At 41.7% G+C, this 26,123-nt stretch overlaps 1 protein-coding gene across 1 annotated transcript in view; it reads left to right on the plus strand.

Moving 5' to 3' along the window:
- INIP (INTS3 and NABP interacting protein) overlaps positions 1 to 26,123 on the plus strand; it is a 43,529-nt gene that overhangs the window by 16,097 nt on the left and 1,309 nt on the right. The window contains exons 2-3 of the mRNA XM_073549691.1: positions 16,809 to 16,911; positions 22,152 to 22,242. Coding sequence (XP_073405792.1) covers positions 16,809 to 16,911; positions 22,152 to 22,242 — 194 coding nt within the window. The remainder of the gene's footprint in view (positions 1 to 16,808; positions 16,912 to 22,151; positions 22,243 to 26,123) is intronic.

Consider the following 26,123-nt stretch of genomic DNA (forward strand, 5'->3'; position numbering starts at 1 on the left):
CTTCACTGTGTGCTGGGTGGTTCTTTTGGCATGTTTTAGGAGGTTTATAGTACCATATGTATGGTGTGATAGATTGAGCTGACTATATATACACTGGTATTTGTGAATGCCCAGCACATTGATGTTAGTATTGGTCTATGTTTACGTTTAGATTATATTGTTATATATGCTTTATAGTCTCTGAAGCCCTGGTCTATACAATTTTGTGATTGTATCAGTTATGCTGTCATGTATCCTTCATCTTTATAATTTTTAAGATGTTTCTATTCTTGGATTGAACATTTATTATTATGTAATAAAATGTGTACAGATTTTCTGGGTAATTGTGCTCCTTCCTCTTTTGTTTATATGTAATGGAAAACTTGTAGGTGAGCTGTCCGGCTCCCTAGTATCGTATATTAATTCAGAATAGTTGTAGGAGGAACCTGTTACGTTGAAAAGGAGGCTTGTTGCCAGTTTCTCTGTAGTTATATTAAAAATAAAAAAAACCTAAAATTTCAAATCACCCCCCTTTCGCCCCAATCAAAATAAAACAATAAAAAAATCACATATACACATATTAGGTATCGCTGCGTACAGAATCGCCCGATCTATCAATAAAAAAAACATTAACCCGATCGTTAAACGGCGTAGTGAGAGAAAAATTCAAAACACCACAATTACAGTTTTTTGGTCGCCGTGACACTGCATTAAAATGCAATAACGGGCGATCAAAGGAAAGTATTTGCACAAACGTGGTATAATTAAAAACATCAGCCCAGCATGCAAAAAATAAGCCCTCACCCGACCCCAGATCACGAAACATGGAGGAGCTACGGGTCTCAGAAATTTTTTTTTTTTTTTTTTTTTTTTTTTAGCAAACTTTGGAATTTTTTTCACCACCTAGATAAAAGAGGACATAGACATGTTTGGTGTCTATGAACTCGTCATGACCTGGAGAATCATTGTGGCAAAAAAGCCAAGCAAAAAACAAGTGTGGGATTGCAGTTTCTTTTTTCCCATTTTCGAGTAGATGTCATGGTAAAAACAATGGTGTAGTTTAAAAGTACAATTCGTCCCGCAAAAAATAAGCCCTCACATGGCCATATTGATGGAAAAATAAAAAAGTTATGGCTCTGGAAAGAAGGGGAGCGAAAAATCGAAGAAAAAAAAAGCTCCGGGAGTTAAGGGGTTAAAGAAGCCAACCTGATTGTTGCTAACAATTGAGAGTAGGTAGTGGGAGAGCGGTGATGCAATTATTTTAGAGTTTATTTTGTCATCTAAATTAAGGATATTGGATGAAAATTAGTGCAGGCATTTGGTTCTTTTCCAAGCTTTGATAAAACCGTTATGTGAGCCTTAAGTGATTAGGGGGCATTTGGGAAGTCTTCTGAGTTATTATTGGACACTTGCTTATAGGGAATCTGTTACCCCATTTTTGGCTTATAAGCTGCGGCTGTGGCCATCAGGTGCTTATCTACAGCATTCTGTAATGCTGTATATAAGCTCCCGACATAACCTGAAAGATAAGTCAAAAAAATTTAGATTATACTCACCCTGGCGTTCGGTCCGGTCCAATGGGTGTCGCCGTTCGGTCCGGCGCCTCCCATCTTCATACCATGATGTCCTCCTCCTTGCTTCTTTCTCGGCTCCTGCACAGGCGTACTTTATCTTCCCTGTTGAGGGCAGAGTAAAGTACTGCAGTGCGCAGGCGCGGGACCTCTCTGTCCTTTCCCGACGCCTGCGCACTGCAGTACTTTACTCTGCCCTCAACAGGGCAGATAAAGTACGCCTGCGCAGGAGCCGAGGGAGAAGCAAGGAGGAGGACATCATCGTGTGAAGATGGGAGGACCCAGACCGGACCGCGACACTCACCGCATCTGACTCCGCCAACCGGTGAATATAATTTAATGTGTTTTTCTTATCTTTCAGATTTCATCGGTGGCTTATCTACAGCATTACAGAATGCTGTAGACAAGCCCCTGATGGCGGTGGCCGCAGCTTATAGGGCTAAAATGGGGTGACAGATTCCCTTTAAAATGATGGTGGTAACTGGGTTGCAAACATCTTATAAAATCTGTTTTTGAATCCATCTGGCCCAGGACGTTTTTTTCCTACAGGAGAGGCCAATAAATCATTCCCTATCTCTTGTTCAGTGAAAGCTTTGTGTAGTACATCCTACTCAGGCCTCTGGAAGGAAGCAAGGGCAGCGTTCATAATATACACTGCTCAAAAAAATAACGGAAACACTTAAACAACAGAATATAATTCCACGTAAATCAAACTTCTGTGAAATCAAACTGTCCACTTAGGAAGCAACACTGATTGACAATCAATTTCGCATGCTGTTGTGCAAATGGAATAGGCAACAGATGGAAATTATTGGCTATTATCAAGACACACAATAAAGGAGTGGTTCTGCAGGTGGGGACCACAGACCACATCTCAGTACCAATGCTTTCTGGCTGATGTTTTGGTCACTTTTGAATGTTGGTTGTGCTTTCACACTCGTGGTAGCATGAAACGGACTCTACAACCCACACAAGTGGCTCACCTTTTGCTTTGATTACTGCTTTGCATACTCTTGGCATTCTCTTGATGAGCTTCAAGAGGTAGTCACCGGAAATGGTTTTCACTTCACAGGTGTGCCCTGTCAAGTTTAATAAGTGGGATTTCTTGCCTTATAAATGAGGTTGGGACCATCAGTTATGTTGTGCAGAAGTCTGGTGGATACACAGCTGATAGTCCTACTGAATAGACTGTTAGAATTTTGTATTATGGCAAGAAAAAAGCAGCTAAGTAAAGAAAAACGAGTGGCCATCATTACTTTAAGAAATGAGGGTCAGTCAGTCCGAAAAATTGGGAAAACTTTGAAAGTGTCCCCAAGCGCAGTGGCAAAAACCATCAAGCGCTACAAAGAAACTGGCTCACATGAGGACCGCCCCAGGAAAGGAAGACCAAGAGTCACCTCTGCTGCGGAGGATAAGTTCATCCGAGTCACCAGCCTCAGAAATCGCAGGTTAACAGCAGCTCAGATTAGAGACCAGGTCAATGCCACACAGAGTTCTAGCAGCAGACACATCTCTACAACAACTGTTAAGAGGAGACTTTGTGCAGCAGGCCTTCATGGTAAAATAGCTGCTAGGAAACCACTGCTAAGGACAGGCAACAAGCAGAAGAGACTTGTTTGGGCTAAAGAACACAAGGAATGGACATTAGACCAGTGGAAATCTGTGCTTTGGTCTGATGAGTCCAAATTTGAGATCTTTGGTTCCAACCACCGTGTCTTTGTGTGACAGAAATGGTGAACGGATTGGCTCTACATGCCTGGTTCTCACCATGAAGCATGGAGGAGGAGGTGTGATGGTGTGGGGGTGCTTTGCTGGTGACACTGTTGGGGATTTATTTAAAATTGAAGGCATACTGAACCAGCATGGCTACCACAGCATCTTGCAGCGGCGTGCTATTCTATCCGGTTTGCGTTTAGTTGGACCATCATTTATTTTTCAACAGGACAATGACCCCAAACACACCTCCAGGCTGTGTAAGGGCTATTTGACCATGAAGGAGAGTGATGGGGTGCTACGCCAGATGACCTGGCCTCCACTGTCACCAGACCTGAACCCAATCGAGATGGTTTGGGGTGAGCTGGACCTCAGAGTGAAGGCAAAAGGGCCAACAAGTGCTAAGCATCTCTGGAAACTCCTTCAAGACTGTTGGAAGACCATTTCCGGTGACTACCTCTTGAAGCTCATCAAGAGAATGCCAAGAGGTGGCTACTTTGAAGAACCTAGAAGACATATTTTCAGTTGTTTCACACTTTTTTGTTAATTATATATTTCCACATGTGTCAATTCATAGGTTGATGCCTTCAGAGTGAATCTACAATTTTCATAGTCATGAAAATAAAGAAAAACTCTTTGAATGAGGTGTGTCCAAACTTCTGGTCTGTACTGTGTGTATGTGTATATATATATATATATATATATATATATATATATATATATATATATATATATATATATATATATATATATATATATAATTTTTTTTTTTTTTTTTTTTCATATTTGTTCATATTTTTCTATTTAATTTTTCATCTATTTATTTTATATAATTTTTTCTCTCCTATAACAGTAGGTTTCTATTATGGCATACTTCCTACCTGAGCGTTTGGATTTTGTCCGGTTTTATTTTGAAAAAAATTATATACAGCATTTTCATAATGTTCATCTTTATTTGTTTACTCCTTATGCCCATTCCCCCTGAGGTGTTCAGTCTTTTTTTTTTTTTTCATGAAAACCATAGACTACTTTAATTCCACAACACAATGCTACAACTTTTAATATCGATACCACGAAAGGCTGGTGGTTTCAATGCAGCGTTGGCTGCTCGCGCACGCGCATCTTATACATCTAAATAGGCGTCAGTGTGTGCGGCCGCGTGTGTTTCATTTTGTCAGCCTTTGATTTGCGCATTCGCCGCCGTCACAATGACATTGCTTATGCCTCGGCAAGCTATTATACCAGTGGCTCATTATCATGTGACCCTGGTGTTTGCACAGCAGTGTCTTCATGACGCCTCTCTCATATCCATGGCTCCCAGAGGTCGGCTCAAGCACACCATATTCTATTAAAACCTGGCCTTACCATACCCCCATCATACCCCTGACGGAGCTGCATCGCAGCGATACGCGTGGGCTTCTTCCCCACAACCTTCCCCTCTCCTTACCACCCATTCCTTCCCTTCATTGGTCACCTTCATGGGAGTTTATTTTCCTCCTAGGACCCGGATGTTCCATCTGGTAGCGATCCTTATACTAATTTGCGACTTTTCATGTGGCATGGTTGTATATTCCTTTCTTATGAATTTGTTTTGATCATACAGATATTGTCAAATTCTAGATATTTCCTTCCTGCCATTCTACTTAGTACCGCATTTTTAGGATTGCTTTTATAAAAGGGAAGATGGGTGGTTTGGAGTTAATCCTTCAGTGCTTTATTGCACAGTGTTCAGATTAGTGAGGCATTAATGGGGACGCCCATTTGCCTGTGTTTTTCTATACACTTTAGGCCTGTTTCACACTTCCGTTTTTGTGTCCGCCAAACGGATCCGTTTCCGTTTTTTTGACGGAAACTGATGCAAACGGATCCGTTTTTTTAAAAACGGATCCGTTTTTTTGACGGATCCGTGGTAACCGTAATGGAAGTCTATGGGACAAAAAAAAACGGATCCTGCAAAAAATGGCGGATCCGTTTTTTTACGGAAAACAACGGATTTTGACGGATTTGAAAAAACGGAAGTGTGAAACAGGCCTTATGCTGCCTCCTAATTAGGATCTCAGCACACTGGTCTTCTAATTATTCCATAGCCACATGTGTTTATTCCTTGATGTCATTGTTTGTCATCTATCCTATGCATATATATATATTTTTTGTTACATAACAGCAGTGTTTTCTTGGTGGAATAATTTTTATGGGATAGGATGTGGGTCACATCTTGTATATCTTTAAAGTGTTTTTAATTGTACATCTAATTGTGACAATAAAGTATTTTCTATATATATATTTTTTTGACAAACTTCAATATAAGTGTGCGCAGTTTTTTATGCATTGGTCTGTTTCCTTCTGGTTTGGTGAGTCAGTTTCATGATACAGGAAAGATGTATATCTTTGTACTGTGTTAGCCAGTAGTATTTAGAATTGAGAGTCCTCAGTGGTTGATACCTTTTAACCACTTCCTGACATCAGACGTACTATCCCGTCCATGGGACCCGGGCCCCTATGCCCATGGACGGGATAGTACGTCTACCGCGATCAGCGGCGCCCACGTGGTAAGCGCCCCTGATCGCAGCCGGGTGTCAGCTGATTATCACAGCTGACACCCGGCACAATGTGTCAGGGGCGGTCACGGACCGCCCCCGACACGTTAACCCCTTGCACACCGCGATCAAACATGATCGCGGTGTACCGGGGGTTAAAGGGAAGCATCAGCAGGGAGGGGGATCCCTCCGTGCTTCCCTGACCCCCCACGGCAGCGCAATGTGCAGCGCTGCTGCGGGGGGCTCCTTTCCTGCAGGCCCCCGAATCCAAGATGGCGACGGGGGCCTTCGGGGGCCTGCAGGAAGCTGGCTTCCTCAGTGTCTGCAAAGCGCAGGCATGAGGAAGTCTGCAGCAGTGCCTGTGACAGATCACTGATCAGTGAAGTTAAAAAAAAAAAAATAAAAAAAGTGTTAAAATAAATTAAAAAAAATCACCAAATAAATTAGAAAAAAAAAAATATTCCCCCAAATAAATCCATTTTTTGGAAATAAAAAAAAAACAATAAAAGTACACATATTAGATATCGCCGCGTCCGTAACGACCCGCCCTATAAAACTGTCCCATTAGTTAACCCCTTTAGCGAACCCCTTAAAAAATAAAAATAAAAAACAAAGCAAAAAATAATGATTTATTATCATGCCGCCAAACAAAAAGTGTAATAACGCGCGATCAAAAAGACGGATATAAATATCCATGGTACCGCTGAAAACCTAATCTTGTCCCGCAAAAAACGAGCCGCAACACAGCATCATCAGCGAAAAAATAAAAAAGTTATAGCTCGCAGAATAAAGTGATGCAAAAATAATTATTTTTTATATAAAATAGTTTTCATTGCATAAAAGCGCCAAAACATAAAAAAAGACCTAAATGAGGTATCGCTGTAATCGTACTGACCCGAAGAATAAAACCGCTTTATCAATTTTACTGCACGCGGAACGGTGTAAACGCACCCCCCCAAAAGAAATTCATGAAACGCTGGTTTTTGTTCATTCTGCGTCCCAAAAATCGGAATAAAAAGCGATCAAAAAATGTCACATGCCCAAAAATGGTACCAATAAAAACGTCAACTCGTCCCGCAAAAAATAAGACCTCACATGACTCAGTGGGTCAAAATACGGAAAAATTATAGCTCTCAATATGTGGTGATGCAAAAACTATTTTTGCAATAAAAAGCGTCTTTTAGCGTGCGACAGCTGCCAAATATAAAAACCGCCATAAATAGTAAATCAAACCCCCCCATTATCACCCCCTTAGTTAGGGAAAAATAATAAAATTAAAAAAATGTATTTATTTCCATTTTTCCATTAGGGTTAGGGCTAGGGTTAGGGCTGAGATTAGGGTTAGGGGTGTGTTGGGGTTCGGGTTGGAGTTAGAATTGGGGGTTTCCACTGTTTGGGCACATCAGGGGCTCTCCAAATGCAACATGGCGTCTGATCTCAATTCCAGCCAATTCTGAGTTGAGAAAGTCAAATGGTGCTCCTTCCCTTCCAAGCTCTGCCATGCGCCCAAACAGTGTTTTACCCCCACATGTAGGGTATCAGCCTACTCAGGTCAAATTGCAAAACAATTTTTGGGGTCCAATTTCTCCTGTTACCCTTAGGAAAATAAAAAATTGGCAAAAATATCATTTTTGTGGAAAAAAATATGATTTTTTTATTTTCACGTCCGAGCGTTATAAACTTCTGTGAAGCCCTTGGGGGTTCAAAGTGCTCACCACACATCTAGATAAGTTCCTTAGGGGGTCTCGTTTCCAAAATGGTGTCATTTGTGGGGGGTTTCCACTGTTTAGGTACATTAGGGGCTCTCCAAAGGCAACATGACACCCGCAGAACATTCCCTCAAAGTCTGCATTCCAAAACGTCACTACTTCCCTTCCGAGCCCTGACGTGTGTCCATACAGTAGTTTTCTCCCACATATGGGGTGTCAGCGTACTCAGGACAAATTGGACAACAACTTTTGGGGTTCAATTTCTCCTGTCACCTTGGGAAAATAAAAAAATTGGGGACTAATTGATCATGTTTGTGGAAAAAATACGATTTTTTTATTTTCATGCCCTGGCATTATAAACTTCTGTGAAACCTTTGGGGGTTCAAAGTGCTCACCTCACATCTAGATAAGTTCCTTAGGGGGTCTAGTTTTCAAAATGGGGTCATTTGTGGGGGTTTCCACTGTTTAGGTACATTAGGGGCTCTCCAAAGGCAACATGACACCCGCAGACCATTTCATCAAAGTCTGCATTCCAAAACGTCATTACTTCCCTTCCGAGCCCCGACGTGTGCCCATACAGTAGTTTTCTCCCACATATGGGGTATCAGCATACTCAGGACAAATTGGACAACAACTTTTGGGGTCCAATTTCTCCTGGTACCCTTGGGAAAATAAAAAAATGGTGACTAAAAGATCATGTTTGTGGAAAAAATACGAATTTTTTATTTTCACGCCCGGGCGTTATAAACTTGTGTGAAGCACTGGGGGGTTCAAAGTTCTCACCACACATCTAGATAAGTTCCTTGGGGGGTCTAGTTTACAAAATGGTGTCATTTGTGGGGGGTTTCCACTGTTTAGGTACATCAGGGGTTTTCCAATCGCGACATGGTGTCCGATCTCAATTCCAGCCAAAAACGTCAAATGGCGCTGCATCCCTTCCGAGCTCTGCCATGCGCCCAAATAGTGGTTTACCCCCACATGTGGGGTATCAGCGTACTCAGGACAAATTGCACAATAACTTTTAGGGTCCTGTTACCCTTGGAAAAATAAGAATTGAGGGTGAAAAGATCATTTTTGTGGAAAAAATATGATTTTTTAATTGTACGGCTGTATGTTATAAACTTCTGTGAAGCCCTTGGGGGTTCAAAGTTCTCACCACACATCTATATAAGTTCCTTAGGGGGTCTAGTTTCCAAAATGGTGTCATTTGTGGGGGGTTTCCACTGTTTTGGTACATCAGGGGTTTTCCAATCGCGACATGATGTCCGATCTCAATTCCAGCCAAAAACGTCAAATGGCGCTGCTTCCCTTCCAAGCTCTGCCATGCGCCCAAATAGTGGTTTACCCCCACATGTGGGGTATCAGCGTACTCAGGACAAATTGCACAATAACTTTTAGGGTCCTGTTACCCTTGGGAAAATAAAAATTCGGGTGAAAAGATCATTTTTGTGGAAAAAATATGATTTTTTAATTGTACCGCTGTACGTTATAAACTTCTGTAAAGCCCTTGTGGGTTCAAAGTTCTCACCACATATCTAGATAAGTTCCTTGGGGGATCTAGTTTCCAAAATGGGGTCACTTGTAGGGGGTTTCCACTGTTTAGGTACATCAGGGACTCATTTTTGCAGGAGTCTATAGTCTCACGAAGGTGTGGGCCACAGGTTGAGTCTTTAAGCAGATTATCATTTAGGTTCCAACATCTGAAGCCTTGGGATTCGGGTATATTCAGATTACGATATACAAGAGCATGATCTGACCATATACAGTAAAGGAAATATTTATTTGATCTCTTGCTGATTTTGTAAGTTTGCCCACTGACAAAGACATGAACAGTCTATAATTTTAAAGAGTAGGTTAATTTTAACACTGAGAAATAGAATAATAGAAAATAAAATCCAGAAATCACATTGTATAAATTATATAAATTTATTTGCATTTTGCAGTGAAAAATAAGTATTTGATCTCCTACAGACCAGTTAGACGTTCCTGATCAGCTCATTACCTTCATTAAAGATAGTTGTCTTACATAATCACCTTTATAAAAGACTCTTGTCCACAGACACAATCAATCAGACTCTTAACGTTCACAACATGGGCAAGACCAAAGAGCTTTCTAAGACTAGTTTCACACTAGCGTTTCACTGACCTGCGTCAGTCTGCGCACGGCCGCCGCTAAGCTCAGCCCTCGGCCGTGCCTCCTCCCGGCCGCTCTGCCTATGACGCTGCATGCGACCTGTGTACCCTATCTTTAGCATTGGGTACGCAGGCCGTGTGCAGATATGCGTTTGCCGGCGCATGCGTCTTTTTGACGGTGCGCCGAGCGCACAAAAATGCAATGCGGTGTGTTTGGCGCAGGTCGGCATGCCGGCAAACGCATACCTGCGCACGGCCTGCGTACCCAATGCTAAAGATAGGGTACGCAGGTTGCATGCAGTGTCATGCGTCCATAGGTGGAGCGCCCGAGAGGAGGCGTGGCTGGGGGCGGAGCTTAGTGGCGGCTGTGCACAGACCGACGCAGGTCAGTAAAACTCTAGTGTGAAACTAGCCTTAGGATGTCAGGGACAGGATCATACACCTGCACAAAGGTGGAATGGGCTACAAAACCATACGTAAGACGCTTGGTGAGGAGACAACTGTTGGTGCAGTAGTAAGAAAATGGAAGAAATACAAAATGACTGTTAATCGACATCGATCTGGGGCACCATGCAAATTCTTACCTTGTGGGGTATCCTTGATCATGAGGAAGGTGAGAGATCAGGCTAAAACTACACGGGGGAACTTGTTAATGATCTCAAGGCAGCTGGGACCACATTCACCAAGAAAACCATTGGTAACGCATTACGCCATAAAAGTTTAAAATCCTGCAGTGCCCACAAGGTCCCCCTGCTCAAGATGTCACATGTGCAGGCCCGTCTGAAGTTTGCCAATGACACCTGGATGATTTTGTGAGTGATGAGTGAGAAGGTGCTGTGGTCAGATGAGAAAAAAATTGAGCTCTTTGGCATTCACTCAACTCGCCGTGTTTGGAGGAAGATAAATGCTGCCTATGACCTAAAGAACACCATCCCCACTGTCAAGCATGGAGGTGGAAACATGTTTTAGGGGTGTTTCTCTGCTAAGGGCACAGGACTGCTTCACCGCATCAATGGGAGAATGGATGGAGCCATGTACCGTAAAATCCTGAGTGACAACCTCCTTCCCTCCACCAGGACATTAAAAATGGGTCTTGGCTGGGTCTTCCATCAAGTCAGTGACCCAAAACATACAGTCAAGGCAACAAACGAGTGGCTCAAAAAGAAGCTCATTAAGGTCATGGAGTGGCCTAGCCAGTGTCCAGATCTTAATCCCATAGAAAACTTATGGAGGGAGTTGAAGCTCTGAGTTGTCAAGCGACAGCCTAAAAATCTTAATGGTTTAGAGATGATCTGCAAAGAAGAGTGGAACAAAATTCCTCCTGAGATGTGCGCAAACCTCATCATCAACTACAAAAAACGTACAAAAAACTGCAGTGATTGCCAACAAGGGTTTTGCTACCAAGTGTTAAGTCTTGTTTGCCAGAGGGATCAAATACTTATTTCTCATTGCAAAATGCAAATTTATATAATTTATACAATGTGATTTTCTGGATTTTATTTTAGATATTGTATCTCTCAATTTTAATATTAGCCTACCCTTAAAATTATAGACTGTCCTTGTCAGTGAGCAAACTTACAAAATCAGCAAGAGATCAAATTATTTCCTTCATTGTAGCAGTTGCTATCTGAGATGTAGGTTGTCATGTAAGCAAGTGATGGCTAATTAAGACAGTCTATACGGCTATGCATATTGTGTAAAGTAGAATAATATGTATAATCCTTTGTATGGATGTAGTATCCTCCATACATCAACCAACTGCATAGACTAGTGCACGTTTAGCAAAGCTTTCCTTTGTGTTTTAGATTGAGGTCTCCAGCCCAGGGACAAGTCTAAAGAAGGATCCAAGACCAAATTAAAGTCACCTCTAATGATAAGGCATTTTTCAAAAAAATTTAGTTTAAGTATTGACTTCATGTATTAATTTGGTCACAATTAGGCTATGTGCACACGTGTGGAATTGCCATGGAAATTTCCGCGGCAATTCCTCAACTCCCTGCCGCGGGAAATCCGCATGCGGAATTACCGCGAAAAACTAGCATTTTGCTTGCAGAATACTAGCGTTTTACAAGCGATCTGTAGCATCACTTGGAAAACTGATTGACAGGTTGGTCACACTTGTCAAACATAGTGTTTGACAAATGTGACCAACTTTTTACTATTGATGTTGCCTATGCAGCATCAATAGTAAAAAGATATAATGTTAAAAATAATAAAAAAATAAAAAATCGTGATAGTCTCACCTTCCGGCGGCTGCCGCCGCAGCCTTCCCGATCTTCGCGATGTTCCCGGCAACTCCAGTTCCCAGTGATGCCTTGCGACAATGACCCCATATGACGTAGCATCACGCGAGACCGCTATGTCATCACAGGTCATTGTCGCAAGGCATCACTGGGAACGGGAGTCGCCGGAACCGTGGCTGAGAGGTGGGAAGGCTGCGGGGGCCGCCGGAAGGTGGGAATAACACGATTTTTTATTTTAATTCTTTTTTTAACAGGGATATGGTACCCAGGGCCTGGAGGAGAGTCTCCTCTCCTCCAGACCCTGGGTACCATCCGCACATCATCCGCTTGCTTTGCGCATGGTGGGCATAGCCACATACGGAAAGTAAGCAGATCGATGCATTGCTATGTGTGCGGAATTTCCATGATTCCGCAGAAAGAATGAGCGTGCAATGCGATTCCTCTGCGGAAAAATACACAGCATTAGCACAGCATTGCGGAATGCCATTGAATTCAATGAGTTGCGGATTGTAAGAGTTTTCACGGTGAAAAAACACGGCAAAAACACCTATAATCCGCACGTGTGCAAACAGCCGTAGGCCTCTTTCACACTTCAGTTTTTTGTGTCAGTTAAAATCCGCCAAAAAGGTGGACAAGCGGATCCGTTCGTAACTGATGTGAACGGATGCCACAGGAGCCACGGATCCGCAGAATGAGGAAATTTAAAGGAACTGCTGGCGAGAGAGAGAGAGAGATTTTTCCACCACCAGAAAGGATTTCAGGGTTAATTTTCTCCCTGACTTCCTTTCTCCGGGCATGCGCATTGGAAAATGCGGATCCAACCACAAAAAAAACGTTGCAGGGTCCGTCCAGGCATGCCGGCGGATGAAAAAACTTTAGCGGATCCTCACAAAAACGGATCCAACGGATGACCATCAGTCAGATCCTCCAGTAATGCAACTCAATGGGGAAAAAAACGGCTCCGCAAAAAAAAATTGCGGATCCGTTTTTTTCAAAACCTGACGGATTTTGACTGATTGTCAAAAACGGAAGTGTGAAAGAGGCCTTCGGGCGATAGAAGTATGAAGAGGTCAAAATTTTGGAGTAGATAGAGATCTTGACAAACGCATACCTCCCTTGTGTGTCAGTCTGACAGTGTTTCTAAAGTGGTATGCAGCAGTGATTTGTGTATGCCTATACTCACCCCCTTACACTTCCAAACCGCATTTGTACTGTGGCATCAAGATGAATAATATTTGTTAGTAAACTAAGGTATATGATCGCCTCTAAAATGGGTTTCCTGAAGAAAGGAAATGTACAGTACACGTAGTTGATGCATAAGGTAAAACACTTGAGATCTTTTCTCTGGAACATTAAGTCCTCTGACATTCAATGAGCAAGTTTTGAATTGTGTCATATTAGTAACAAAGCGGAAGTATAGACGTCAGATAGTAATGCCTACCTCTCAGCGTCTAATCTAAGAAGTATAGATTGTGAATAAAATGAACACTAGGAAATTGCAAACAAGGAGATTACAATGCAGATCCCTAGGGTTCTTATTAGGGGAAACATGAGATATATAGCACATAAAGTAATACAGCCTGACATTACGGTACTATTATCTGAATTCAACCTACCATATATACTCAAGTATAAGCAGACCCAAGTATAAGCCAAGGCACCTAACGTATATACTCGTGTATAAGCCGATATTTTCAGCACATTTTTTTGTGCTGAAAACACCCCCTCAGCTTATACACGAATCATTGTCCCAGGGGGTCGGCGGGGGAGTGGGGGCGGCAGGAGCCGGCGGCTGTCACATCATACTCACCCACTCATGGCGCGGTCGCTGCAAGTCCTCCCTCCATCTCTTTGCGGTCCCGGTGAGGCAGATTCTTCCTGTGTTCAGTGGTCACATGGTACCGCTCATTAAAGTAATGAATATGCGCGCGTCTCTACTCCCATAGGCGTGGAGCGCATATTCATTAATTTAATGAGCAGTACCACGTGACCGCTGAACAGAGGAAGAAGCTGCCTCGCCGGGACAACAGAGAGATGGAGGGAGGGATTGCAGCAACCGCGCCAGGAGTGAGTGAGTATGACAGGGGGAGCCATGCATACAACAGAGGGAGGACGAGGTAGCCATGCATACAACAGGGGGAGGACAAGGGAGTCATGCATACAACAGGGGGAGGACAAGGGAGTCATGCATACAACAGGGGGAGGACAAGGGAGTCATGCATACAACAGGGGGAGGACGGAAGAGCCATGCATACAACAGGGGGAGGACGGAGGAGCAGTGCATACCACAGGGGGAGGGCGGAGGAGCCATGCATACAACAGGAGGACAGGGGACACATGCATACAACAGGGGGGAGGATGGGGGAACCATGCATACAACGGGGAGCTACAAATACCAGGACAGGGATGAGATGACAATGCATACCCGGCTTATACTCGAGTCAATAAGCTTACCCAGTTTTCTGTGACAAAATTCGGTGCCTCGGCTTATACTCTGGTCGGCTTATACTCGAGTATATACTGTAATTTTGCCACGGAAACTGGGTATACTTTTTGACTCAAGTATAAGCTTAGTATACATGGCTCTCTCGTCCCTGTCCTGGTATGCATAGCTCCCCGGTCCCTGTCATTGTATACATGGCTCCCCGGTCCTTGTCCTTCTATGCATGGCTCCCCCATCCCGTCCTGGTGTGCATGGCTCTTATCCCCTATCCTACTCAACCTCCAGCGTGCCCTTGCAGCATCTCGATGGTTTCAGCTTCCAGCAGCACTTCCGGCGTGATCACGTGGCGCCGCTCATTAAGGTAATGAATATGTGCTTCACGCCTATGGGAGTGGAGACACATGCATATTGAGATTCTGATTTGGCTTTTATCCTAAGTCATATTGCAAGACTCTTTAGAGGGTTGATTGTGACTTGTAGGATCGCTATAAGAAGTTTTTGTGGGAAAAATGTGTGTGTTTTTTTAAAAAAAAATTTATTTTCAGGGCTCTACGGTGGAATGTTCTATGAAGCACCTTGGGGGTTCAAGGTACTCACCACACATCTGGATACATGCTTTGAGGGGTGTAGTTTCCAAAATGGGGTCAGTTGTAGGAGGTTTCCACTGTTTATGCACATCAGGAGCTCTCCAAACACGACTTGGCGTCTGCTAATGATTCCAGCCAATTTTGCGCTCCCATAGTCAAATGGCGTTTCTTCCCTTCTGAGCCCTGCCGTGTGCCCAAACAGTAGTTTTCCCCCTTACATGTGGTATCAGCGTACTCAGGATAAATTGCACAACAAATTTTGGAGTCCACTTTCTCCTGTTACCCTTGTCAAAATTTAAAAGCAAAATGGGGTCTAAAGTAAAATTTTAGTGAAAAAAAGTTAAAATGTTCAATTTTTCCATCCACATTGCTTCCTTTCCTGTGAAGAACCTGAAGGGTTAATAAACTTGTTGAATGTGGTTTTGAGCACCTTGAGGGGTGCAGTTTTTAAAATGGTGTTACTTTTGGGTCTTTAAATGTGATATGGTCCCTAAAAAACGATTTTGTTGGAAAAATGAGACATTGTGGGTCAGCTTTAACTATAACTCTCTCTGGTTTAAGGGCATAAAAATTACAAGATTGAAAATTGTGAAATTCTAAAGTTTTTTCTAAATTTCCGATTTTTTTTCACAAATAAACACAAGTCATATCAAACAAATTTTACCACTATCATGTAGTGCAATATGGCATGAGAAAGCGCTCAGAATCAGTGGGATCCGTTGAAGTGTTCTGGAGTCCTTATCACATAAAGTGACACTAGTCAGAATTGTAAAATTTTGGCCTGGTCACAAAGGTGAAAACAAGCTTGGAGAGAGTAAAGGGGTTAAATTATTTATTTATTTATTTATTTTTTTTTTAACTTTTTATTGTATTTTGTAGTCTTCTTAGGATATTTCAACTTCAGATTGTGTGAATACCACAGTATTGCTGGGTATAGTACAAATCTGGGTCTCCTAAGAACAGTGTCATGACAGGCACAAGGTTCTTCACCAAAATCCCCAGCTGTCATGGCAACCCATTGGTGCCCCATGATTGTGTAAGTGGGGGCGTTGATGGGCAGTTAGAACAGCGCACTCTCCACTGTAAATAACAGCGGTATTTAACAGGTTAACAGCCACAGGTGGATACAGCGATTATCTGCTGGGCAGGAGGCCAACTCATCTTCTGAGCCCACTACATTATTTTTCTCCTGATAAGGGGTAAAGAGGACCTCTCACCAGGTCAAAAATGGCCAGTTTTTGTTCTATTCCAGCTGCTCCCCTGAGTATTCTGTTTTTGTTTTTGTTTCTTTTATATGCGTCATATGGTTCCAGAAATGTGGGCCTTTTATTTAGTTCTAATTTTTATGGTCTTTACCGAGGGGGTGGTGGTCACAGTGTAGTAATGCAGATCATCCTAAAGACGTGCCCCAGAGAATCCACTGAGCCACACCCCCTTGCAAAGACCATAAAAGTTTGCATGAATAAAAAAGCCCATAATTCTGGAGCCAAATGGTAGATTTAAAAAAATAAAAAATACTCAGGGCATTATAGAGGCAATAACATAAGAGAAAAAACTGGCCATTTTTGCCGTGGTGACATGCCAGCCCACATAAAAAATTGTGTTCACTTAACCTTTGAATATATTCATAATTAGCTTTTTGATGTGGGCTGTGCCCAGAAAATTGCAGTGAAGATAATTTGATTTTTTTTAATTGTATTTTTGATCTGTTGCACGTTGTTAAAAGCACAAAACACTCTTCTGAGTTTAGTAACATATTCATCCGAACCCAGAAAACTTTCAAGTATTACATTGGTTCTTTATCTAATAAAGAAATTCAATTAAATTGCATTTCTTACATTTACATTTAAGATATTTTATGTTCTTGCCCATCCTTTCTTTTGTGTTTCGTAGGATTTGCAAGCAAGAACAGAGTCGCTATTTTGGCAGAACTAGACAAAGAGAAGAGAAAATTGATTTTGCAAAACCAGTCTTCAACAAACAATCCAGGGGCAAGGTGAACATGTTTCCAGAGATTGTTAGATATTATTTGTAGCTGTCCATAACCCAAATATATAGGCAGTTTCTTATGCTGACGTGACTAAGCCATCTGAGAGTAAAGCACAGAGCAGTTAAGAAAATGTTGAACCCCTTAAGTTTAGCCCCTTCACGTCATGGCCAGTTTCCTTTTTTTCATTTTTGTTTTTTCCTCCCCTCTTCCAAGAGCCGTAACTTTTTTTTATAATTTTTCCATCAATATAGCCAAAGGAGGGCTTGTTTTTTGCGGAACAAACCTGATTCCAGCAATGTGTCACTTTCTTGACTGCCTGCTGTAGTTTTGATAAAATTATTATTTTTTTTTTTATCAGCTGGAGTTTATCGTTAGAGGACGTGTATACCTGCTGCCATGTAGTACAAACCACTCTCCAACATTGATTGTCAACTTTCTGCTTATGCTCAGTCTACACAGAAAACTGTCAATCAGTGGTGTGAGCGGGGTTATACAGAGCTCAGCAGTCAGAGAAATGGTAGATCTGCAGCAGAGAAAACGATGATTTTATAAAAAGTGCAGAGAATTCCTGTAAGTGACATAACTAGAATTGGTGTCTCTGCCCCTACATCATACTGCTCTTATATTTAGTAGAAACACCTGGTGACAGATTCCCTTTATTGCTGCTGCTAAGAAGGGCTATATTCTGATGTGCTATCTTTTAATGCACTTGCATAGTCTAGATGCCCAGGCTATGGCTATGGCTAGACTCAAATAGTAGGTTTTTATTCAACTCCCTTAATCCATTTTCTTTAAAATCCAGCGTTTTATTTAACTCATTAGTGCTGATGATAGTTTTGACCTGCCTGAAACAACCCCATTTTCAAATTTGATGTGATAATAACCCCATTTTCAAATTTGATGTGATAATAGCTTTCCAGTTTTTTATTTAATCCTAGTGATTTTGAGATTTTTATTTTTTTTTATGACACTTTGTACTTTGGTAAAATTTGTGTTTATTTATGAAAGTGGACCCGATTCATCTAAGCTTTTATGCCAGAATTCTTTTGGCATTCTCACTCCGGCTGGGGCGGGACAAGGGCGTGCAACCCCTGCTGGTCAAATCTATGACTAGAGTAAGATTTGTGGCAAGGTTCACATGCCTCTTAAGAAATCAGGAGCATCTGTTTCCAGCATGCCTTCTCATCAAGACTGGTGTGAACAACGCCGGTCTTGACGAATCAGCAGCAGTGTTTTTAGTATCAAAACTTTATTTGTACTTTTTTTATATATATTTTTACAAATGTTATTGGATTTTTTTTCCCCTTTTTACTCAGTCCCACTATGAACTTTTAATTTTCTCTAGTCTGATCAGTGGTTTAGTACTCTGCAATACCTGTATATTGCAAGGTATTTAGGGCCTGTCACACTAAGCGATATCGCTAGAAATATCGCTATAATGTCACTGGTTTTTGTGACGTTATAGCGATATTTCTAGTGAAATAACGGCCTGGACCGTTTCTCGTCGTCCGCTTCCTGTGGCGCCGACGAGCGACGCGGGCATGAGGACGTCAGGATCGCCTCGTCTGACAGATAAGTAGCGACCCCCGACCCCTGCTATGTCGCTGGTGAGATCTGCCTGTGTGGCAGCTCACTAGCGACCACTTAGCGATGCACCAGCGATCCTGACCGCGTCATATCGCTGGTCGGGATCGCTGGTACATCGCTAAGTGTGACAGTACCTTTAGCCTTGTCATTGTTTCACGAACAACAGGCCTAACAGGCCACCTTATTTGGCAGATCCTAAAGCTAATGGGGTTAAAAAGGGAGCCCCCTCCTTCAAATAACTGTCTGAATGTCGCTGTTTACAGCAATATCTAAATGGTTAAATGGCCACGATCAGGGCTTGCTCCGATTGCTGTTGTTTCTGTAGGTTGTTGGCTATGATATACAGCTGTCACCCGCTCATGATGATACCGGTTCTGCTTTGTGAGCTGGATTCATGACTGTGCCATACATGTACTGCAGTTTGCGGGAATACAGTGCCCACTGTGCTGTAAATGAATGGCAGATTTTGGGAAGGGGTTAATTATTTTTTTTTTTTAAATGAGATAGCATTATAAAATATTCACCTTCACTTCACTAACAGGTTTCTGACATACTATGGCCATTACTCAGAAACCTGACTGACCTGCTGTGTTATATATACCTGGTTGCTTACTAAACACACATCGTGTAACAAAACCGGGACAAATAGTCCTCAAACTCCAGCTCATGAAAAAACGCTAATGAAGAGAAAACTGTCCCCAAATCATGAAAAATGTATGCAAGATTCCACTATACCATGGGTGGCTTGAGAGAGAGAGAGGATTCAAAAAGATATAAATAAACTGGAGAAGTGGGCAGCAACTAACAGAATGGTTTTTAACAGGGAGAAATGCAAAGTACTACATCTGGGCAATAAAAATGAAAAAAGCATATACAGAATGGGAGGAATAGGGCTAAGTGACAGCACATGTGAAAAAGACTTGGGTATACTAATAGATCACAGACTGAATGAGTCAACAGTGTGATGCAGCAGCAAAAAAGGCAAATGCAATTCTAGGATGTATTAACAGAAGCATACAGTCTAGATCACGTGAAGTCATTATTTCCCTCTACTCCTCTTTGGTCAGACCTCATCTGGAATATTGTGTCCAGTTTTGGGCACCACATTTTAAAAAAGACATCAACAAACTGGAGCAAGTTCAGAAAAGAGCGACCAGAATGGTGACCGGTCTGCAAACCCTGTCTTATGAGGAAAGGTTGCAGGATTTGGGGATGTTTAGTTTGCAAAAGAGAAGACTGAGAGGAGACTTAATAGCTGTCTACAAATATCTCAAGGGCTGTCACATTGTAGAAGGATCAACTTTATTCTCATTTGCACAAGGAAAGACTAGAAGCAATGGGATGAAACTGAATGGGAGGAGACACAGATTAGATATTAGAAAAAACTTTTTGACAGAGTGATCAATGAGTGGAACAGGCTGCCACGAGAAGTGATGAGTTCTCCTTCAATGGAAGTCTTCAAACAGAGGCTGGACAGACATCTGACTGGGATGATTTAGCGAATCCTGCTTTGAGCAGGGGGTTGGACCAGATGGCCCAGGAGGTCCCTTCCAACTCTACGATTCTATGATTCTATGAATAAAGAACAACCCCAGGGTTCGAGTTCAGGTTGGTAATGTCACTGAGATGATCCTTTATACATATTCTACGTTTGCAGGGAGTACAACTCATATATTTGGGATTGCATTCCGAACTCTCAGGAACATAGACAACAAAATCTGTATTACAATTCCAAAAATGTTTTATGGGAACAGATTGCCTGTTATCAGAATCTGTAAATGTTTCGCTTTACCACTTGTTGTACAAACCTGATGCCAACACCTGAAAAAGCGTCTCACACTTAGCCAGGTATCCCCATGTTGTCTTGTTATGAAAATACTCCGGAACAACATTGTGCCCAATTTGGGAGCTCATTGCAAAATTATCTTAATTCAGTTATCATGCAGTAGCGTATAAATAAGGTTTTTCTCCTGCAGGCTGAGTCCTCCTATTCTTGAGCTCTAGCTTCTCCTGTAGATGATTGCTAATGTTCTCCCTTTACTATATACAGTATATATATATGTAGCGGAATAGACTCGACAGCATAATAGAGAGGACTCCTAAGCTTGGATGGGGGGGGATGCGTTTAATCGCCCCTCCTTCTTGATGCAATCAAGAGGTATAATATATACTGCAATAGTGTTGTACTGCATTATATCTGGTGCAAGTGATCAACTGCAGGTTCATGCCTCTAAGGCTTTTGGAAGAAAGGGAGGAAAAATACAAAACACAACCAACAAAAAAAGGTCTTCGCCAGGAAGGATTTAAAGTGTTACTTACAGCACAAGCGCTTCCATCCAGAGTTCAGATTTGATATTTGAGCTACCGGAGAGGCAGGATGGGCTGGTTGCTGCTGCAACTGTGAGACAGCTCAAACAGTTCCACTTTTTTCACTGATGAGCTTCTTCATTGATTGTAAACATTGCCTGGTATCCAAGGGAGGTGCTTATGCCCATCTTTTGACAAATTGTGGGAGACAACCCTACACATGGGTGTTCAATTAATTTTCCCAAGCGACCACCTGATAAACCGGCGCTGTTGTGGAGGACCGAACCAGTAGGTTGAAATTAATTCTGCTCAACATTAAAATTAGCATATTCATTATAATTATTTTATATTAATAATTGTCACTTAATATTGAGCAGAATTAATAGCCCTATATACTGTACGAGCCCCCACACCGCCACCTATATATCCTATGAGCCTGCACACAGCCCCCTATATACCATATGAGCCCCACATAGTATCCTATATACATTATGAGCCCAACATGGCCTTCTATATACAGTTTGAACCCCCTATATACAGTATGAGCCCCACATAGCTTCTTTATAGTGTTGGCCCCAGATATCTTTCTATATACAGCTTGTGAACCCTTTATACAGTATTACAGTATGAGCCCCATATAGCCTTCAATATACAGTATGAGCCCCATATAGCCTTCAATATACAGTATGAGCCCCATATAGCCTTCAATATACAGTATGAGCCCCATATAGCCTTCAATATACAGTATGAGCCCCATATAGCCTTCAATATACAGTATGAGCCCCACTTAGCCTCCTATATACAGTATAAGCCCCTTTAGCTTCCTATGTACATAAAAACATTCCATACACATGAAAAAAACCACATACTCACCTTGCACCTGTTCCCCTGGCACTGTGCTCCTGTCTCCGATGTACTGACTCTCTGAAGTGCCCAGCTAACGTGATAAAATGACATCATGTCAGCTGTCTCACACAGTCTCAAAAGAATGGCCCCTCCTCCACCAATGTATTGTGCATCGGATGCAGAGAAAGGTGATGGTGGGCAGGGGAGGGCATGTTGCTGCCTGTGGGCCACTGTTTTCAGTTCCTCAGCTGTCTCGGTTCATGAGCGGGACTGGAGCAGCCAGCGGGTCGGATGCGGCCCTCGGGCCACACTTCACCAAGGTCTGCCCTACACATTATGGAGAAATATCCGAATCCCATTTATAGTTGTGCATGATTTGAGAAAGGGAAGACAAAGGTTAAATTAAATTTCATATGAATACTGTACATTCTGTTTGCCTTTTATTTTATATGCTTCATTACAAAATATGAAATTATTTAACATTTTGATATTTGTATATCTTATAGTATAGCCCTTGCTCGGCCAAATGTTAACAAGGATTTCCGCGACCATGCAGAGCAGCAGCATATAGCAGCCCAACAAAAAGCTGCACTGCAGGTATGTTCAGCACTAAAAAAAATAAATTTGATGGAAATATCTACATCAGGTGAAGTGAGACCTCGACTGTAGCTGTTTTATTGTAGTCTGCTTGTGTACCTTTTTATGAACTACTGGCAAGTGGAAAAGGAGAAATTGGGAATGCGGTCACTTTTAGTACTTTTGTAATAATGTTCTAAACTATCTTACAGCCCACAAAGTTTAAAGGGAGTCGGTCACTCGATTCATGCTGACCTAACTAGTGGCAGCAGGACTCAAACACGGGAAAACAAATAAGGAGAATTGGAGCTGCTAACACAGTAAGAGAGATGATGTCATAGGCAGCACTGAAACTTGGTGGAATGATTCACATGATTGGATTACAAACCTTGATGTCTAGAACTTTTTTTTAATTAGAAACAGGATTAACAAGAGGGGAGGACGTGTTGCATTGGAAAATGTATATGTCCACAGAGACCCAAGCTTCAGAAGACTGGTAGCTCTGTAGAAACTGTTTGGGTAAGAATACAATGAAAGAAGAACAGAAAGGACTTTATTGTAGGTGTTTACTATAGGCCACCTGCACAGATTAAAGATATGGATGAACTCTTTTTACATCAGATGTTTCTCTACTCTAAAAAGTACAACATAGTGATTATGGGAGACGATATTTATTGGGAATCTTTCTCAGGCAAAAGTAATGAGTCCAGAAAATTCTTACCATCTCTTGCTGACAACTTTATCTTTCAAAAGGTAGAAGAGAGAACATGAGGATCTGCATTATTGGACCACATTTTTTACCAACAGGGATGAAATGGCTGAGAAAGTAAAGGTGGCTTGGAATTTAGAAGGCAGCGATCATGCTATGCTCAAATTTTAGATTACAAGATTAAGAAAACCAGCGAGGAGTCTTTAAGGTTGGACTTCAGAAAGGCAGATTTTAATGGACTCAAAAAAGAGGGTAGGGAAGGCTCAAGGGCTGGATTTTCTAAAGGAAAGAAATGTCCAAGAAGGATGGGAGATTTTGCAAAATGAAATTCTCACTGCACAATCGGTAACAATCCCAAACAGAAGGAAGAATTGGAAGCATTTAAAGAGACCAGAATGGATAAACACAGACCTTAATCACCTGGTAAAAAGGAAAAAAGAAAAGTATATTAAATGGAAAGAGGGGGGCATATATAAAGAACAATATAATACTGTTTGCAGGGCATGCATTAGAAAACTAAAGCCAGTAATGAAGTGAGTCTTGCAAGGGAGACCAAAAGCAGTAAAAAAGGATTTTGGTGGTATGTCAAAAGAAAAGTCAAAGGATTTTTACAGAATGTAGGATTTTTACAGGATGAAAAGGGTGAAGTGGTTAAAAATTATGTAGGCCAAACTTTTTAAATCCTACTTTGCATTTGTGTTCTCTAAGAAAGCAATTGTAACATCAACTGATCTTCACGGTGCCATCGACGGAATAAAAGAATCCACACTGTCTATAATCAAAGATGGTGAGGGAACACTTTGCTAATTTAAATTAATTTAAATCTCCCGGTCCAGATGAATTACATACTAGGATACTGAAAGAGTTAGCAGAGGAAACTGCAGAACTAAAAGCCAGAATCTTTGAAAAATCCTGGAGAACAGGAGAAGACCCAGAAGATTGGAGAAGGGCAAATGTTGTCCCTATCTTCAAAAAAGAAAGAAGATGGAGCCAGGGAATTACATACCAGTGAGCCTCACTTCTATACCAGGAGAGATCTTTGAACAAATTATTAAACAGCATGTATGTAAGTACTTGGATAAGAATACAGTAACTAACCAGAGCCAGCATGGGTTTGTAGCAAACAAGTTGGGCCAGACTAGTCTAATTTCTTTCTATGATGGAATCACTGACTGTGGGGGATCAGGGAAATGCGGTAGATATAGTATATCTTGATTGTACTCAAAGGGTGGTAATAAATGGTTGCTCATTTCAATTAGATGAATTTTTCAAGTGGGGTACCACAAGGCTCTATCCTGGCCCCAGTGTTCAACATTTTTATAAATGATTTATATAAGGGAACTGAAGGTAAATTAATCAAATTTGCAGATGATGCAAGGTTAGGAGGGATAGCTAACACTAGAGAATACAGAGAAAGGATTCAGAAGGAGCTAAATAAGTTTGAACAATGGGCATTGACTATTAGAATGGTATTTAACGGAGAAATCCAAGATTCTACATCTGGGCAAGAAAAACTAACATTAAATCTACAGAATGGGAGGAATAGAACTAATCAACAGCACGCGTGAAAAAGACTGGGGTATACTAATATTTCACAGACTGCACCTCAGGAAACAGTGTGATGCAGCAGCAAAAAAGACAAGCACAGTTCTAGGATATATTAAGAGAAGCATAGAGTCTAGATCATGTGAGGTAACAATCCCCCTCTATTCCTCCTTGGTCAGGCCTCATCTGGAATACTGTGTCCAGTTCTGGGCTCGACATTTAGAGAAAAGACATTGAAAAATAGGAGCAAATTCAGAGAAGAACTACCAAGATGTTGCACAGACTGCAAAGCATGCCATACAAGGAATGATTAAAGGATCTGGGAATGAATGCTTAGCTTTCAAAAAAGAAGGCTAAGAGGTGACTTAATAGCTGTCTACAAATATCTGAAGGGATATCACAATGTAGAGGTATCATCCTTATTCTCATTTGCACATGGAAACATGAGACGCAATGGAATGAAACTTAAAGGGAGAATATGCAGATCAGATATTAGAAAAAACTTTTTGACAGTGAGGGTGATCAACGAGTGGAACAGGCCGCCACGAGAGGTGGTGAGTTCTCAGTCAATGGAAGTCTTCAAACAGTGGCTGGACAGACACCTGTCTGAGATGGTTTAGTGATTCCTACATTGAGCAGGGGATTGGACCCAATTACCCTGCAGGTCCCTTCCAACTGTAACAGCTGGATTGTTTTAGAGAAAACATAGTTTGGGAATCTTGTCGGGGACAATAGAGATGGAAGATATATGTCCGGCCACGGCCGACTTCTCTTCTCCCCACTCCAGGTAATTGACAGGTCTCTCCCATATGTTTTTATTGGGAGAGACCTGTCAATCAGCTATAGCGGTACTGGGAGAATCCAGCCGAGGTTCGCATCGGACTCATCTTGCCTAACCTTATGGTTCGTGGCCAGATTTTCAAACTGTTTTCTCTGAAACATAAATGGCTGCAGTCGTTTAGCCAGGCTATGATTCCTGCTTTCCGTGATTTCACTGGAGTCCCTTTAGGGACAGTGCTCACTTTGCAGATTTGTCACCAAACCTGAAGGATTTCCTATTGCCAATAAAGTGAATGAGATTCCTGAAGTCTCATGGACATGTTGCTTTTTTTTTTTTGCTGGTTTGGTGCAGATTGTCAATTCTTTCAGCATTTTTGCTGCAGATTCCACTCATACTAATAAGTGGTGAAAAATTTGCTGCATAAAAAATTCATATAGAAAAACACTATTTTAGGCAGAGTTTTTGCTGCCAAATGACTCAGAAGTGGTACATACATTTCTGCTGCATATAATGTGTGCCCATACGCTTAAAGGGGTATTCTCATCTCCAAAATCCTATCCCAATATGTAGCAGGTGTAATAATAATATTAGCAAATACCTCCAATTAAAAGTGTAGAATAGTTTTTCTGATTCGCTATGTGTTTCCTCATATGCAGGCATTGCAGTAGGTATCCATGGTTACGACCACTAGCAACTAGCTAACTGTCACTATATCAGTGGTCATAACCATGGATACCTAAAGCCCTGCAATGCCTGCACATGAAGAAAGAGACATAGCCAATTAGAAAAACTATACATTTTTAATTGGAGGTATTTGCTAATATTATACCTACTACACATTGGGATAGGATCTTGGAGATGGGAATA

Source organism: Dendrobates tinctorius, unplaced genomic scaffold (assembly GCF_039654945.1).
Source record: "Dendrobates tinctorius isolate UK_male_01 unplaced genomic scaffold, ASM3965494v1 ptg000160l, whole genome shotgun sequence".
Taxonomy (NCBI): Eukaryota; Metazoa; Chordata; class Amphibia; order Anura; family Dendrobatidae; genus Dendrobates; species Dendrobates tinctorius.